This window comes from Natator depressus, chromosome 8 (assembly GCF_965152275.1).
Source record: "Natator depressus isolate rNatDep1 chromosome 8, rNatDep2.hap1, whole genome shotgun sequence".
NCBI lineage: Eukaryota > Metazoa > Chordata > Testudines > Cheloniidae > Natator > Natator depressus.
In genome coordinates this window covers 10,336,310-10,353,946 of record NC_134241.1, presented here as the reverse complement: position 1 = coordinate 10,353,946, position 17,637 = coordinate 10,336,310, and the positions used below count along the sequence as shown (strand labels likewise).

Genomic DNA, 17,637 nt, shown 5'->3' with positions numbered 1-17,637 from the left:
ACCCAGGGAAGTGGCTATATCTTGTCTGCCCAAATTTCTGCCTCCTGCCTGAGTGCAAAGGGAACCCACCCTTGGGTGCTCGCTCCCTGCTTGCCCCGCTGCCCTGGCTGTGCTGCAAGCCAAGGTGGGGGGACGACTTTGGGGGAGCCCCTTGTTAAAATGTTGGTCACCATGACACGTGGGGCAGTGTCCCCCCCTTTTAGAGCAGGGGGTGCCCAGGCGTGTGGGGCTGGCAGCAGAGCGGATTGGCCGCTGACAAAGCGGGCGTGGCGGCCCCGCACCCGCCCTGCAGAGCGGGGGTGAAGCTGGGGCTCCCAAAGGAGCCGCCCCCTCTCGCTGCAGCGGCCTCGCCCGCGCTCGGCCGGCAGGTGGCGCCAGATCTCGCCGCTCGCTCGGTCGGCCGGCCGCCCGCGGGCAGCGCAGCGCGCACCTCCAGACAGGCGCACAGAGCGGCGGGGCGAAGCCGTCTCGGGGCTCGCCGCGTCTCCGCCCCACAGGCAGGGACCGAGCAGCGGCAGCGGCTGCACGCCCCGCGCCGAGCGCCCCGGCTGGCCCCAAGGTAAGTGCCTGCAAACTTCGCGCTCTCCCCCCCCCCCCCCCGCCGTCTGCTCGCGGGCGGGCTCCTGCCCCCGGACGGGGGGCTGGGCGAGGGGGTCCTTCCTCTGGGGCTTCTGCACCCAGAAGTTGTGGGGCTGCAAGGAAAGGCAACTTATTCCCCTGCCCCCGGGCAACGCCTGTCCGCCCCCGCCAGGCTGGGCGGCTTGCAGCTTGGTTTCGGGGCCAGGGGTGATGCCCGCAACCCGCAGGGGTTTGTTGGGGGAGCAGGCTGGCGGCTCTCCCAGCCACCTCCCCATCCATCCCGCGCGAAGGCTTCCCCCGGCAGCGCTGCTGCGGCGGAAGCAGACTTCCCCCATCTCGTCCCCCAAACCTGGCTGCCGCTCGCCCCCCAGCTCTGCTCGCTCTGCCGCTCCTCTCTTTGCAGATGACTAGGATAGTGGTAATTGTTGCTTGGTGTTTTCTGCAAGTGGAAGGCAGGCATCCAGACATCCTCCCCAGTCACCACAACAATGGCAATTTCTTGGACAACGACAAGTGGCTGAGCACCGTTTCGCAATATCAGAAAGATAAATACTGGAACAAATTCAGGGATGTAAGTACTTCTTTCTTTACCAAGGCACCTGCTTGTCAGTGTATTTCTCCTGTCTTTTAGTGGGGGGGAGAAAGGTGTTGCTGATGCCACCGGTTGAGCTTTAGTGTTGTCCAGAGAAAGATGTTTTAAAAGCAAAAGCCATGGGGTAGTCGTACCCAAATGATCAATAGCATTTTGAGCTAGTTGTCCGCCAGCATAAAAGAGTGGGATCTTGAATATTCTGTCGGGGAGTAACTTTGAGAAGTTTCTCTGCTTGCTGATTAAGAGATCAGTGACTGTGAAATGAAATGATGAAATGTATTGAAAAATGTATTGATTCCAGGGACAAGGTGATAAACCATGAAACCTTTTCTCCTGCATAGGTGGTAGGAAAATAAAGCTGGCGATTTTATTATCAGTTCAGCTCATGGAAATGATTGGGTTAAGGCAGCAATTTTCTGAGAGAACATTTTCCTGTAACAAAAAGCAGCATGAAATAACTTAGACCTTATAGCATGTATCTGTGCAACGGAATACAGCTACTTTGCACTGTTTGTTTCAGCGTATTATGCTGCAGAAAGGAGCAAGTCTTGAATTCCCATAGTTTCCAGGCAGAGGGGTACAGCGAGACAATGCAATAGGAGGTGAAATGTGTTTCCCTGTGCTCCTTTTGGTCTTATAAGCTAACATTTGAGGTAGATATTGAGAGACCTGCTTGAGTCTATTCAAGACTGAATAGAGGGCACATAACTACTAATGCTGACTATTAGCAATGTTGTTAAATATTCCTTATTGCAAATGTCTGCAGTGTGATTCTATAAATGGGCAATGAAAGAAGGGAGCATAGCCAGCTGGCTGTTACGTGGAAAGAACATTGTAAAAAAGGACTGGCACTATATATTAAAAATTTTAAAATGTTATACTTTGCATCCTTGACATTGTGTTAGGCCTTGCAAAGAGTGGGGCAAGATGCAATAATTAAAATTGCACCTAATTGTCTGGTTTTTATAGACTAAATCTTAATTGTGGTTGTAGGTTGCTATCCTTTTGTCTTGGGTATGCAGATTGCCTTTTTGTTTTCTCCCTTCATGAGAAACCTTGCTATCTCTCTTTTACATTTAAACTTTAGACTTCTTTCCTGGAGTTACAAATGATTGCTTAGGCTCTTACTATCATAAGGAGCTCAGTATGCTAGAGTATTGCCTTAGAATTGGTAGAAATTAACGTCAGGAAATAGGTCCATGACCTCTTGTTATAAGGTCCGTCTGTTGAGTCTGAAGTTGTTCTCTGTTGATGAAACTTAGGAAAAGTTGTACATATGCAGTAGCTACTATTTTAACAAATGGTTCCTACAAATATCTACATATTATGAAGTCACAGATATTCAGTTAGGAGGGACCATTGTGATCATCTAGTCTGGCTTCCTTCATAACAGAGGCTATGAGGTTTAACCCAATAATTTCTGCATCAAGCTCCGTATGATGATTTAGCAGTATTCAGAGAGAGGGTGAAAACTATTAAAGGCAAATCAACCAGTCCAACTCTCCCTTTAATTTGGGGGCAGAATTTTAATAAGGGTTTCCCAACATCTTCCAACAGTTGAGCCCCCTTGCTTTCATTCTGAGCCCTTCCAAAAATTACCCTTAAACTGAAACGTATCATTCTTCTTCCAGCTGAAAGGTTTGAAGAAAGTTTAATCACCTGGGTGGTTGGTTGGTTTTTTTTTTTTTTTTAAATTTTCCAAATGGAGTTGTCTGGGAAATGATCTTTTTTTTTCCCCGTGAAAAATTTCAGTGAAGATAACCTTTTTTCATAGTCATCAACATTTTTCTTTGAAAAAAAACAATTTTGGGGGGGTGGGGTTGTCACAAAACCAAAAATAATTTTGGTTTTGACAACCAAAAGCTTTAAAGTTCAAATTTTCAGTTGTCAAAAAACAAAATATATTTTGATTTTTTGTTGTTGTTTGACGAAAAAGCATTCAAAATTTTTGAAGAAAAAGAGAACTTTCTTACAAATTTTTTCCTTTTCATTGCCAAAGCTATTTTCTAGAAGGAAAAAAAAATGTATGGAAAACTTTTGCGCACCTCTATGCCTAAACATAAGCAAAGGGACTTTTTGAAGGGATTGCTCAAATATCTTTCTGCTTAAATTACTTAAATGGTTTTGTTTAGCCAGTTCAGATTTCACATGTGTATAATCAACAATGGTGAATGCACACATAATGGTAAATCATTCCAATAATGGCATAGTGAGTACACTTACAATGTTTGCAGAAGATACCAAGCTTGCATATGCTTTGGAGGACAGAATTAAAATTCAAAATGATCTTGACAAACTGGAGAAATGATCTCAATTAAATAGGATGAAATTCAGTAAGGACAAATGCAAAGTACTCCACTTAAGAAAGACTAATCAATTGAATAAACACAAAATGGGAAATGACTGCCTAGAAAGGCATACTGCAGGAAACGGTTGTAGTGCATCATAAACTAAATATGGGTCAACACTGTAATACTGTTGCAACAAAAAAAACCCCAAAGAGCTAACATCTGGAATGTACTACCAAGCGTATTGTAAGCAAGACACAAGAAATAATTCTTCCATTCTACTCAGCATTGACAAGGTCTCAGTTGTAATAATGGGTCCAGTTCTGGTCACCACACTTCAGGAAAGATGTGAACAAATTAGAGAAAGTCCAGAGAAGAGCAACAAAAATGATTAATGGTCTAGAAAACGTGACCTATGAGGAAAGATTGGGGGGGGTGGGGAAAAAAGATTTGCTTAGTCTGGAGAAGAGAAAACTGAGGGGTACATAACAGCCTTTAAGTACGTAAAATGTTGTTTTATAAAGAGGAGGGTGATAAATCGTTCTCCTTAGCCACCCAGGACAGGACAAGAAGTAAGGGGCTTAAATTGCGGCAAGGGAGATTTAGATTAGACGTTAGGAAAAACTTCCTAACGGTAAGGGTAGTTAAGCATTGGAATAAATTACCTAGGGAGGTTGTGGAATCTACGTCATTGAAGGTTTTTAAGAATACATTATACCAACACCTGTCAGGGATGGTCTACACATAATACTTAGTCCCCTGCACTGAGGCTGGACTGGACTAGATGACCTATCAAGGTTCCTTCCAGTCCTACGTTTCTAGGATTCTGTGATCAACTTGATGCTGCTTATGTGACTTACTGGGGGGGTTTGGGGGGAAGAGACAAAGACTCATACTCTTCTAGTGGGGTTGCACACATGTTTTGCTGATTTTTGAAATAATAAAAGTCTACGTGCGTAGTACGTACTCTCATGGTAGTGTGGAGTTGTGCTCCTGTTAGCTTTATTTCACTAAAAATATGCTCCATGAATGTTGTATGAGATCTTAAGCACACAGAAGTCAGGAAATTCAAAGTTATGGCTTCTGCAACAACTGTATGCCACGTACTTTATGTATTTATTCAGGGCCAAATCCTCCATGAGAGAATCTGCTTAATCAGAGCAAAACTAGTGTGGTTCCACACTACCTACAGTTTTAAGGCCATGTTCCCCACGGATCAACTGATGAACCTTTTGTGTAGAAAGCTCATAGTGAGAATTAAGTTACAATGAACTAAGACCACTTTACCCCTGAATTAGAGCTTCCACCTGGGAGTTTAATGTGCTTTAATTTATGTGCATTGACTTCATGGTTTTAGCTGATTTGCCTTAACTTTCCTGAGGGTCCCAATGTAGACATCCTCTAAGTGTGTAACAGCAACCAACTGCACAGGGACTATGCAGGTGCTGTGTGCACCACCAGGGGAAAGGTCTTTTACTCCCAACCGCTACCACATAAAGCAGCGGTCTCCAACCTTTTTAAGCACAAGATCACTTTTTTTGAATTTAAGTGCAACCCAGGATCTACCTGCCCCTTCCCTGAGGCCCCGCCCCGCTCACTCCATCCCCTCTTCCTCCGTTGCTTGCTGTCCCCCACCCTTGCTCACTTTCAGTGGGCTGGGGCAAGGGGCTGAGGTGCAGGAGGGGTGAGGGGTTCAAGCTCTGGGAGGGAGTTTGGGCGCAAAAGGGGATGCCGGGTTGGGGCAGGGTACTGGGGTGCAGAAGGGTGAATGGGATGCAGGCTCTTGGAGGGGGCTCATGGCTGGGGAAGGGGTTGGGGTGAAGGAGGGGTGTGGACTCCCGCTGGGCGGCGCTTGCCTCGGACGGATGGCTGGGCTAAGGCAGGCTCCCTGCCTGCTCCGGCCCCACGCCGCTCCCAAAAGCTTCCAGCATGTCTCTGCGGTCCCTGGGGGAGGGGCAGGGGGTCTCTGCGTGCTGCGCCTCCCTTCAAGCACCGCCTCTGTCACTCCCATTGGCCGCAGTTTCCCATTCCCAGCCAATGGAAGCTGCGGGGGTGGTGCCTACTGGCAGGAGCAGTGTGCTGAGACCCCTTTACCGCCCCACACATGCAGGGATGTGCCGGTCACTTCCGGGAGCGGCGTGGGGCCAGAGCAGGCAGGGAGCCTGCCAGAGACTGCGATTGACTGTCAGAGGCTCCGCAATCGACCAGTCAATCGCGATCTACCGGTTGGTGACCACTGACATACAGCATCTCTGGACAAAGTATTTTACTTAGGCTTTGCACATGGGGCCAGCATTTTACATGAAGGAGTTAAAGTTAATACTGTAGGGCCTTATCCTGCCAACGCTTTTGGGCAGAAAGCCTACGTTTGTGCCACTGACCTCAATGGGAGCCAGACTGGGGCAATTGTTATTACTACTTTGTGTCATCCAATTAACTTCAGGGATAAGATTACTCATCTGCATAAATGTTTGCACAATTAGGGCAACTGAAAATACTACATAGGCACAAGAAAGCCAAGATATGATTGCTATCGAAATGGGAACTTTGAACACTTTGTTGTACTTTTCTGCATGTATAAATCTCAGTTGTGATCTTACGTTAACGTAGTTTTTGAAATTGACGTATAATTAAACCTGACATTTTAAATCAAGCTTCTTTCATTTCTGGCAATATTTTGCAAAATAAATTGGTTCTTTTGCTGTATCAAGCAATGGTCCAATATGGTCTGCTCTGGGAAGATCGCTATTGATTGTCTTTTTAGTACAATCCATTTTTCTTTTGGGCAAAGACAGCAGGGTGGTTGCATATGATGGCCCAGTAGTCATTACTCTTCTATGAGAACAGAGCAGTGAAGTGCACCTCAGAGAAGTCTGCATGATCACATTGGTGTGTGGGGTATTGTTTTTAAGGGCTGACTAAATTTTTAATAGCATGAACTGATGACCTTTCAACACCATTAAAAGACTTAAAGCATTCAGTTAAAATTAACTTTTTTTTTAAAAAAAAAAATAGTTTCATGTCCTGTTGTTGAAAAACATGAAATATAGTTGAAGGTAATTTTAAACATTTTATTTAAATTACCTCCCAGAGTACTTGGATACTGTGCTGATTGGGTTGACTTTCTGGATTGGTTTTCTAAATTGCAAATAATTTCTTTTGTACTAACTTCACAGTGTATATTTTTCCTCACCTTTTTCATAGTCATTGTAGGGTTCTCCGTTTATAAACAGTACAACAGCTAATTGCTTTGGTGCTTCCAGAGACGGGCACTCTGTTGGCTTAAGAGGGTTGCAGTATGGATGGAGTAGGTTTTGATGATTCACAGTGAAACAGCAGCATTCCAGACATGACAGATTTGCTGTGGCTGGGTAGAGGTCAGTCTGATGTGCATGTTGTCAACAAGCTTCTTAACATAGGGGCCCAGTTCCTGCACTGGTGTAACTCCAGTCATTGAAATTGCGTTAGGTCTAAATTTGGCCCTTAGTAGTTTAGGAAGACAGGAGTGAAGTTATTTCTGATTTGCTGATTTTTTTTATTTGCACTTAGAAGGTGAAATTTTTAAATGCATTACTTGCAGTTGCAATTAATGTTGTTTAGATGCATAAATACCTATTATATCATTGCAATATTGTAGAATCTACAGCGTAAATAGATGCCTAAATAACATCAATTGTGCCTGCAGTTACTGCTGAAAAAAGTTTGACCCAGCTGAAATCAAGAAAAAACAAATTAACAAAAAAGGCCCATATTTTTGTGTCACAGAAATATTTTTTCCTCCCAGTATGTGCTGATGGCTCCCACTCCATTGTTTTAAAGCAAGCTGGCAATGGGTATCTGCAGGCTGAATTAGGCCCTTTGATTTTTCTCAAAATACAGTGTAAGGCCTCAATTCTGTAATCAAATCTGTGTAGATGGATCTTTGTGCCTGAGTAGGTGACTGAGGCCAAAACGCAGTGAAGTGAGTTCTTATGAGCCTGTGATGTGAATAACCATATGCATTATTGTGAATAATAAGCCCGTCTGCCACAGCTCCAGGTGTTTGTGGAGGTCTGGCACATAAGGCATAGTGTGAGTCTTCTTTTAATGTTAGGTCTGTCATTAATCAAAATTATATGGCTGAACTAATTCTATTACTTCCAGCTAGAAGTCATGTCTGCTACATTATATTAATACTTATATATAACAATGTGATAGGTTCAACTAGTTGTATATTAAACTGCAAAAATTTGAAAAAGTTAATTGAATATAAAGGATCCAATAATAAGGCATTTCAGAAAGAAAGCTAAAAATCTTGGCTTGAACTCCTCCTTTAACACATGCTTGTGCATGGCAGAATGTCAGACCAACTTCTGAGCCCTATCTAAGCATTCTCTGAATTTTCTGTCTTATGGAGTTTTACGGTGAGAGATAATGCGAACCTCTCTAAGTGTAGAGCTGCTTGAGGATGATATACTCAGTGTAACACAGTGTATATGCATAATAAATAGGGCATGAAGTGGTGTCCTCTGCATGTTTATAATGACCAGTTCCTCAAACTTAGCGCACGTGAGCACTGTGAATAGTTACGGTTAGTTTAAATATATTGCTTTCCTGAGACGCTTGTGATACTAATGGCCCCCATTATTCCATCACAGAAAAAAATTATAGTGGTGAAATGTGAGGGAGGGACTCTTTGCAAGAATTCATTCATGGAGGTTCCTGTACGTCATCCTGCTTGACCTGTGGAATTGCCTAGGGGGCCCACCCTCATACGTGGCAGGGAAGTGTGATCTAGTGAACTGAGCACTGGACTGAGAGTCGGAAGATCTGAGCTTTATTCCCAAACTCTGGCCTGATGTGTGACCTTGGTAAAACCACTTTGCCCCTCTTATCCTCCTACCCACCTTGTCCATCTTCTCTATTTAGATTTAAACTCTGAATCATTTGGACTGCTCTCCCACTTTGTGTTTGTACGGCACTCCTCACAACGGGGCTTTGATCTCAGTAATACAAGTAAATAGCAATAGTAATCCCCAGAGATCTTTTGTCCCCCTGTAGGCCTTTGCCTTCTGCTGCCTGATTGCCGGGAGTGGGGGATACTTCCTGGTAGTGCAGCTCACTTGGAGCCATGTTGCCAGGGATTCCCCCTGACTGCAAAAGCACATAGGGCTCCATAGAAAAAATAATACAGTCCCAGGCTATAGTGTCCTTTCTGATCTAATTTCCACAGGGATGGCGTGCACATTGCTCCCCCTCCCTCCACCCACCTTCTCCCCTTGACTCTCTCACTTTCCACTCCTCCTTCCAGCTAGGAGCCCTGACAAGCCTGTACGGGATTCATAGGGTGGTGAGGATACTGCTGTGGAGGCTGCTGGGCCCCTCCACATTGCTTTGTGGAGAGGCCGACAGGCACAGATATAGGGGATACAGCCTGGTCCATAATTGTGCTATATAGCAGAGAGGTATCAAATCAACAACTGGCTAGGTTTTGTCATGGGACTCAGAAAGACCCTAGCCTTTCACATCAGAACTCTTGAATTCCGAGTTTGCCTTGGGAATTAATTGAGGATGAGTTCTTATTTTAGCCTACGTTTGTGTGTATAGACTCCAGCAGACCTGCACCTGCTTACATCATGGCTGAATTGGGCTGTGTACATTTACCAGACACGTCAGCACAGTCTGGCATGCATGGCGATGTCTGTTCAACAGAGGAACGATACTGGAATACATAGGTTGTTGCAAAGCAGAACTGAGGTGCAGACAGTGACCAAAGCTGTGTGCCAAAGCTTAAATAACAGCAGCAAAAGACTAGGGCCCTGATCTGACTAAATTAATTCTTAATCTGTTTTTAAAGAGGAAAATATGCTTTCTGAATATCGCTACTTTTAATGCCCTTTTCCATCAGGGCATTTTCCTTTTGTTGTGGACAAGGAGAAAAATAGAGGCATTTAACTGTGGAATAATTAACTCAGAAGGTAGAGTCCAATGTGTATAATTAACTGACACACATAGCTTGCTTATGAGTGACCCGAGATTCTAGTGCTAAATAGGTCTAATAATTAGAAAAGGAAAGCGTTAGCTTTAATTTCATATTATATGGAAATAAAACAGTGATTTGGAGCTTGATGGCTTCCTCCCTTATGGGAAAGGCCTGTAGAATTCTATAGGTTTAAAAATGTCTATTAAATTCTATAGGGTTTTAGAGTAACGACTAAAGGACTATTGGTTTTGTCCACATTACATTTTATAGGACTTTTTTCCCCCATAAGTATCATCTTATTACAGATTTAAAACTGTATCTGCATCAGATTCCTTAAAGGTGAGGAAGCTATAATATGTTTCTGGATGTAGATTGTACATTTGAGCATTGCAGTGGAGCTATAGGAAATATAGTGACGTAGAGGACATGCTGTTCATTTGGAGGGACAAAAGAGAAATCTTCTGTTTTTTGATGAATGATAGGTTGAGAAATGAGGAAAGAATCGGAAGCTCAAATACCTGCACATGGCAAATAATGAGAGATCCTTCATGAATGGAGAAGGTCAGGCAAATCAAACCCAAACCTCTGTAGTTAGGGTATGCATTATTTTTATATTAATCAAACCCCAGCTTTCCTCAAATAAAAATAAATGTGGGCTAATTCCATTGTCTGCAATATTAGTGAAATCCTAGGAACAATAGAACCAGTATAGCTGAGAGCAAAATTTGTCCCAACCTACTCATTAGAGCAGGTATAAGGCACAGTGGGTTTAAAAGTAGGCATATTAGGCCACATTCTGTTATGTAATGACGTGGCTGTATAGAAGAGTTTGTGATTCTCTGCTCATAATGTGTGATTTGAGTCTTTCTCATATTAGTTTTATACTTATGATGTCAGTGGGGTTACACCTGACTTAAGGTAAAGGAGAATCAGCCTTATTAGTTCAGGTTTGCTTAAATATATCAACACAGATGCCTCCATGTTCTTTTCTTGCTTTTGATTATTCGTGGAGGAAATTGTGGTAGTTATTTCTGGAATAGTCTCCTTAGAATGTACAAATAGTTGAAGGTGTTAAATATACCAGTATTTGTCTTCCTTCTGAGTGACCTATGTTTGTAATGCTAAACAGGCCACCAGAGCTGTACAGCATTATCAAATAATAGAGTATTAAGGCTGAGACTTGCCTGGCTGTGATCCACCCATCTCCTCTAAAATCTTCTTTAAAAGGTCATTTCCATTTCCCCTTTTGCATGTGAACAAATAACAAGTGTTTGTTGTGAATTTGAGGTGATTTGGACGAATCGGTTGTAAGATGTAGGACTCTGGGGAGGAGGATTGTGGTGTTCATGGTTTGCAAATTCTGTTCAAGAATTCTTTAACACGTCTCATCTTAAAAATTGCTTCTCCTTGAAACTTTGAAAGATCTAGGGTGAAATCTTGGCCTCATTGAAGTCAAGAGCAAAAAACTCACTTTGATTCTGAGGCCAGGATTTCATCCTTAGTGAATAGGGTCAAATCTGAGCCAAGGAAAGATGAAAGCTAGTCACTGGTGTATTAAGAAAATCTGAATAGTGCACCAGACTGTGGTGGACTTTTAAAGGGTGCCAGATGACTGAAAGTGACCTGAATGGCTAGATCTTCACCCGGTGTAAATCAGAATAGCTCCATGGGAGTCTGTGGGGAGCCAGTTTATCTAGAAATTATGCATTGTACAAACTAGGAGTAAAGGTGGGAAGACTGAGGATGGTTTCACTGGAGAAGAAGAGTTAAGGTTAAACGTGAAAGATTTTGAAAATGTGGAAACTCACACTTAAGGCACCAAAAGTGACCTTAATTTTTTTGCTCTCTCTAGTGAGACCATCCTCAGTCTTCCCATCTTTACTCCTACTTTGTAAGACGCATAATTTCTGGATAAACTGACACGCCTCTATTGACTTCCACAGAGCTACGCTGATTTAGGCAAGACTTAGCCCTTGAAGTCTCTTCCAGTCACATGGCACCCTTAAAAGTTTCTCCGTTTATAGTGCTTGTTTTTTATTTATAACTTCAACTTCCTTGCAGTGTACTTTTCCCCTAAATTACTGCTGTATCTGAGCCTTAACTCGATTTTAACAAAGTGGTTTTGTCTGGGGAATATAGATAGCACTTCCTCGGTCATCTCATCAGTGGGTTTATTGTGGCAGCTAAAAATGGAATGGCTCATTTGATCCAGATACCTAGTCTGTGAGTTTCAAGGGGAAATTGTTTCAAAATGCAGTTTATGGCTAAACTAATTGCTAAGTTACTAAACAGAGGCTTTGGCAGGGAGGCTGTTGTGCCTCAGTAGATTAGTCATTGCCTGTCACCGATACAGCTTGGTTTGTAATCCAGGGGAACAGAAAATTATTCTCCTGAAATAGGTGCACGTGGACTTAAATTAATTCTGCGATCTTCGCTCACTTCTTAATGAACTTTGTATTATAAATCCACTTCACAAAGTCCCCTTTCCAGGACTGATAGAAAATTTGTTTCAGTAAGGCCAGTGCTTTAGGGCCAGGGTTAAATCTGGTTTCCAAGAGAAACCCTTCAAACTTATCCTGCCTTAGGGCCAAATTCTGGTTAGCAATGAGAAGGGAAGCTATGGTGCATCCGATGAAGTGAGCTGTAGCTCACGAAAGCTTATGCTCAAATAAATTGGTTAGTCTCTAAGGTGCCACAAGTCCTCCTTTTCTTTTTGCGAATACAGACTAACACGGCTGTTACTCTGAAACCTATGGTGCTGCTGTTTGCCAGTCAGGGCAGGATTCTCTTGGAATGGCTAATGGGACATGCAGATGGGTCAGGTGTGCACAGCTGCTGATTTGTTATAGACCAGCATCTATAACCTCTGCCTAGTTTATAGCTGCAGAACACTGCATATGTGCTAGTCAGTTGGGAGAGCTGCTGATATCCCTACCCTGCAAACCATGCACCACTGTCCACAGTGCTCTGGCATGTCCCTGTCCCTAGCAGTTCCCAGATTATTCAGTAAGGAACCTGTCCTGTCTGTTGTGTAGAGACCATGAAGGTCATCTTTACTCGTTAGCATAACTATGCAGCAGAGGGCAGGAGTTGGTTCTGCATTTAAACTGTTTAAACAGTTTGGCAGCAGTTTCCCAGAATGGAAACAATTATCTCCTTTAAAACAAAACCTGCTGCATTATTTACATGCTACATATCTGTGGCAATGTCCATGTGATAAACAGTGGGAAAGTGATTCCTTCTTTCCCCAAATGTGGATTTTCTCTCCATTTACACTGGTCCGAGATCCAGCACAGGAAATACTCATGGACCAACAACATTTAGCATCCAGTATCTTGTGAACCATCAGGACTAGAAATGAGTGTTTTATCCCATGGAGATTGTGAATGTCCCTTTCAGTTGGTGTAACATTTGTTTCTAACATGAGCGATAGCGCCATAACATCTCCACATTATTATGCACAGAAGAGCTATTTTAGATCACATTCAGAAGTTCCTAAAATCCATTGGCCGCAATTTCTTCCTCTCTTTATATCTTCATCCTCTCACTTAGAATGACTGGCTTATCACATCTTCTGAAGATTGCAGTCATCCCAGACTCATGGCATTAAAACCTTTCGACTGTACCACACCATGTAATCATCCATCTAGCTATCTGTCCACATTATTTCAATATGAATTCTCCTCAATCCATTACAGCTAGGCTTGGCAGAATTTAATTTTTATTTTTTGTTATAATTGTGATGGATAATATTGGTTTATTTTAAGCATTTTTTATTTTTATCTATTTAAATTTTCTCAGTAGCACAAATACATGTGTTAAGCATTTTTTTAATATTGATTTAAATTTTTCACAGTTGTGCAAAATTATGGGAGGATCAGAGTGTTGGCGGTGTCAAACAATTATTTACGGCAAGACACTGAGATTCAAAAACATTAAAACTTTGTCAACATCGTATGTCAAAATATTAACGTAAATTGCCTTAAATCAAACTCTAATAAGTTCTCAAGCAGCAAATTTGATTATTATCAATAATGGTTTTGTCAGTTTGTGTGTGCATGGTGAAATCAGCTTTTATTGACCTTTACCAGTAAAAATCTAATCCTTCCAAGTCTATTTATAACAGATTCAGATAAGTGGTCCCTATATAGTTAAACCACACGGCAGTGTTTCTGTAACTGAACTGTAGCAGACGTATGGCTATTTCTCCCAGTCTGGTGTATTTTAAACACTTATGAAAGAATGGTGTTGTTCATATACTGCTCTTATATGTGCCAAGATCCACTATATTAAGGCTTTAGTCTCTTTGATTTCAGTGAAGTTTTCCTAAGCTTATGGAATGTGCTATGCAAACACTTGGTCTGGGTGTGAGTAGTAATCATAACATGGAGAAAAGAGGTTACTTTGTAAAGATAAGAACATTTGGATAATCGGGACTTCAGAATATTGTTTTCAGAGTTTTATCTAAACTTGAGGAAAAGTCTTAAAGAATTTTGTATTTCCCTAGATCTCCAGATTTCCTGTTGCAGGATAAGGGAAGGGTTTGGAAAATGAGGAGTTTTGGATAATAGAGCAGATGCCCCTCCCCAGGATTGTGAGGAGAAGCTCCTGGCTCCTGCAGTTGTCACCTTGCTGCTGAGGAATGGCTCCTGGGCCAGTGCAGGAGCCTTCTACAACTTCACTGAGTGAATGAGCAGGGCCATGACAGCGGAGCTGCAGAAGGCTCCCTGTGCTGCTGTAGGGCTGCTGACCTCCAATCCCTGCAGGCACAAGGTGCAGGGAAGGCTGCAGTCCTGGCAGGACAAAGAGTCCTGACTGGGGGGCGGTCTCTGCCCTGCACCTTGCGCCTGCAGGATGGAGAGTTGCTGGCCCTGCAGCAGAGCAGGGAGCCCTCTGCAGCCCTGCTGTCATGGGAGTGAGGGAGGCAGAGCCGAGACCCCTGTCAGGACTGCGAGGAGGGGCCCCTGGCTATGGAGTATGCCACCCTGCTGCTGAATGGTTCCTGCCCTATCAATTATCAGAATGAAATCGGTCTCCCCCCCCATGCTATTCAGATAATTTGGAGTATGCTGTATTTCTACTATGGTAGGACCCAGAGACTCCAACTGAGTTTGTGGATTTGTGCAAGGCACTGTACAAACACACAATGTCGTTGCTGCAGCCAAAGAGCTTACAGGGTTACACTTTTTCCAAAAAAGGTGCCTGAGTTTCATTTTGAGAAGAGACTTGGGCATCTCCCTCCACACCTACATTGTTACTTCATGCAAAGCCATTCACTTGGGCTTTAAGCAGTGATTTGAATTTCATCCAAAGGCTGCAAAAAAGGACCAGGTCTGAATAAATGCTTCCAACAAGTGGGATGTGATTTGCAAAGGGCACTGACAAATAGGTGAGGCCCAATATTTAGTTTTGATTTTAAAGACCGCTTGCATTTAGTGAATGTGTGTCTTTCTTATTTTGATGTCAATTAAGAGAGGTTTTGGTCCTTGAAATATCTGAAGCTTTAACTCTACAGCATGGTCCGAGTGCATGAAAATCAGCTCATGGGATTGATTACGATCAGGAGAGTTGAGTTTCACTGTTCATGGCAAGTAAAATAAAGCTTCAAGTTTTTGAGTTTTCTGAGTCACCTTATCCCTAAACAACTTAAAAATCAGATCTAGTACAGCGTATTTGTGGAATGGGTACTGTTAAAATGTTTGAGGATGGCTTGATATTTGTTTGCTAACTAATAAAAAGTGAGCCCTGTGGGGAGAAAAAGCTTTTCCACTTCTGTAAACTAAATGAAATTTTGGAGGATTATTAATCACATTTAGCATTTGTGTACCGCTTTCCTCCATAGGTCTTACAGCGCTATGAGGTGATTAAGCATTATGACTGGGGTTTTCAAAGTCAATGGGATTTGAGCCCATGACTCCCTTGAAAATCCCAGTGAATTATCTCCATTTTACTGATGAGAAATAGAGGCATAGAGAGTTAAGTGCTTAGTAATTTAGGAACTTAAGTCCCATTAAAAATCAGTGGGAATTGATTTTTAATGAGCCTTAGGCCCTTTTGAAAATTTTATGCTAAGTCACTTGCCCAAAATCGGCAAAGCTGGTAATAGAACCCTACTCTCCTAATTCTTAAACTGGTGACCAGTCCAGCAGAGAGTGGGAAGCTAGTTGATAGCAGACGGATGTATGATCTTATTACCAGTTAATGTTCTTCAGCTGGGGAAAAAGATCAGCAGTGATCCTATGTGAAAGACCTTTTAGTTTAATTCTACTAAATAAAGACCACAAAAATGATTAACTTTACAGAATTGTTTTCATGGATCATTAAAATCTATTTGGTAAGCACAAATAGGGACGTCTTTGACCAATTAAGACAAGACAGTACATGACAATAGGCACATTAGCCATGTTTATTGATGAGTGATGCATCGGGAGACATACCCATCAGTGATTATTAAATTTACAAGTGATGGGAAGAAGTTGGCTTGTGGTCTTGTGTTTAAGACACTGGGCTGGACTTCCTATGTTTGGCTTCTGGTTCTACCAGGGACATCCTGGGTGGCCTGGGACAAATTATTTAGCATCTCTGTGCCTCAGTTCCCCATCTGTGAAATGAGAATAATAATTCCTTTCTCCCAACCTCATTCTGTTATGTCTATTTACTGTATAGGTAAAATGTTACGAAATGGGTAAGTCTTGTTGACTTCAAAGCAGACTTAAGTCCCTAGTGCCCAAGTCCCTGCTGAAAATGACTTAGGCACTTTTGAATATATAACTCTGTAAGCACTTTGGAGCAGGGGCTGTATTACTATGTGTTTGTACAGTTTTTCCATCTGTAAAATGGAAATGATGGTACTGACCTCCTTTGTGAAGCATTTTGAGGTTTCCTGATTAAAAGTGCCATATAAAATCTAGGTGGTGGTGGTATAAAACATAATATGAGCCTACTGGAACTATTCAGCAGCCATCCTACAGGCAGGCCGTAGAGCACCTGCACAGTATAGGAGTGGCCAACGGGTCCATACAGGTTGCAGCTCCACTAGCAAGACCTTTGCCATACCTGCCCTACATACCAGGTGTGTACCCACAACATCACCTCCCCCGTACACTGCCATGGAGTAAGATTCAAGGAGTCAAACTCCTTGGCTCACAAAGGGGATACTCTGCTTCTCCACTCGCCAGCCGCACCCTGCGCTGCATAACTATGGCCATTCTGATGTCTAGTAGCCTTTCTGCAGCCTTGGATGAGGTTAGTGACAGGATTTTGCCTTTTCCACCTAAGGAGCTGTCCAGTACTGAATCATTGGATTAGGTTCATTGTATGCATCATATACTAAGACCTAGCTTTTATATATTGCTTTTCCTCAGTAGACCTCCAAGACCTTTACAAAGGAGGCGAGTATCATTATCCCCATTTTACAAATGGGGATACTGAGGCACGGGGTATTAGAATGATTTACCCAAAGTCAACCTTCAAACCAGTGGCAGAGCCAGGAGTAGCGCTCAGGGCTCCTGAGTGCCAGATCTATCTGCTAAACCACATTCTGTGCTAGAATCAAGAAAAATTAAATTTAAAGGGTTAGGTCCAAATGCTTTCCTTGGATGCATAAGTATCTGACAACAGAATTTACTTGTTGAAAATCATCCCTGGTGTCAGGGATGATTTTTGTCCACAGTATCTAGGTTAAACCTAGCAACTGATCTAGTTTGACATTGTGCGGATATGTCTTTATACCACATATACACACAATCCTCATGATGGCATATTGATATGGAAGTAGGTATTTCCCAGGGGAAAGTATTGCTACAGCTGAGATACCATCCACGACAGATTCCATGTGTATTGATTTATTTTAACTTTATATTTAATTCCGTCTGTTGAAGCTAGGTACTGATGGTAAGTTTAAAATCTAGTGATCTTAATTTGCCTGAGACAGATAAAGAGGAGAAGTCTGTCTTTTTAGTAACTCACCACTCAAATCAAAATCTGTACTGGTGATCAGCTACTATGTCTCTTCAAATACATGATCGTGCTTCCATGACCAATGACATTCATTAAACACAACCAGAAATCTCACATTATATCTGGATATAATGTGGATAACAGCCTACAAAACAGAAGCGGCTGCTGAAAGGAAATATTTTAAAAGCTGAATTTTAAACTTGAGAATGTAATTATAAATTGGAGAAAATGAGATAACAGGCAAACCACGGCACAAT

At 42.6% G+C, this 17,637-nt stretch overlaps 1 protein-coding gene across 2 annotated transcripts in view; it reads left to right on the top strand.

Moving 5' to 3' along the window:
• Positions 1 to 425: 425 nt before the first annotated feature.
• Positions 426 to 17,637, top strand: part of SPOCK1 (SPARC (osteonectin), cwcv and kazal like domains proteoglycan 1) — a 455,324-nt gene continuing 438,112 nt past the window's right edge. For both annotated transcript variants that reach the window (XM_074960402.1, XM_074960403.1), the window contains exons 1-2: positions 426 to 559; positions 983 to 1,150. In XM_074960402.1, coding sequence (XP_074816503.1) covers positions 983 to 1,150 — 168 coding nt within the window. In that variant the 5' untranslated portion in view covers positions 426 to 559. The remainder of the gene's footprint in view (positions 560 to 982; positions 1,151 to 17,637) is intronic.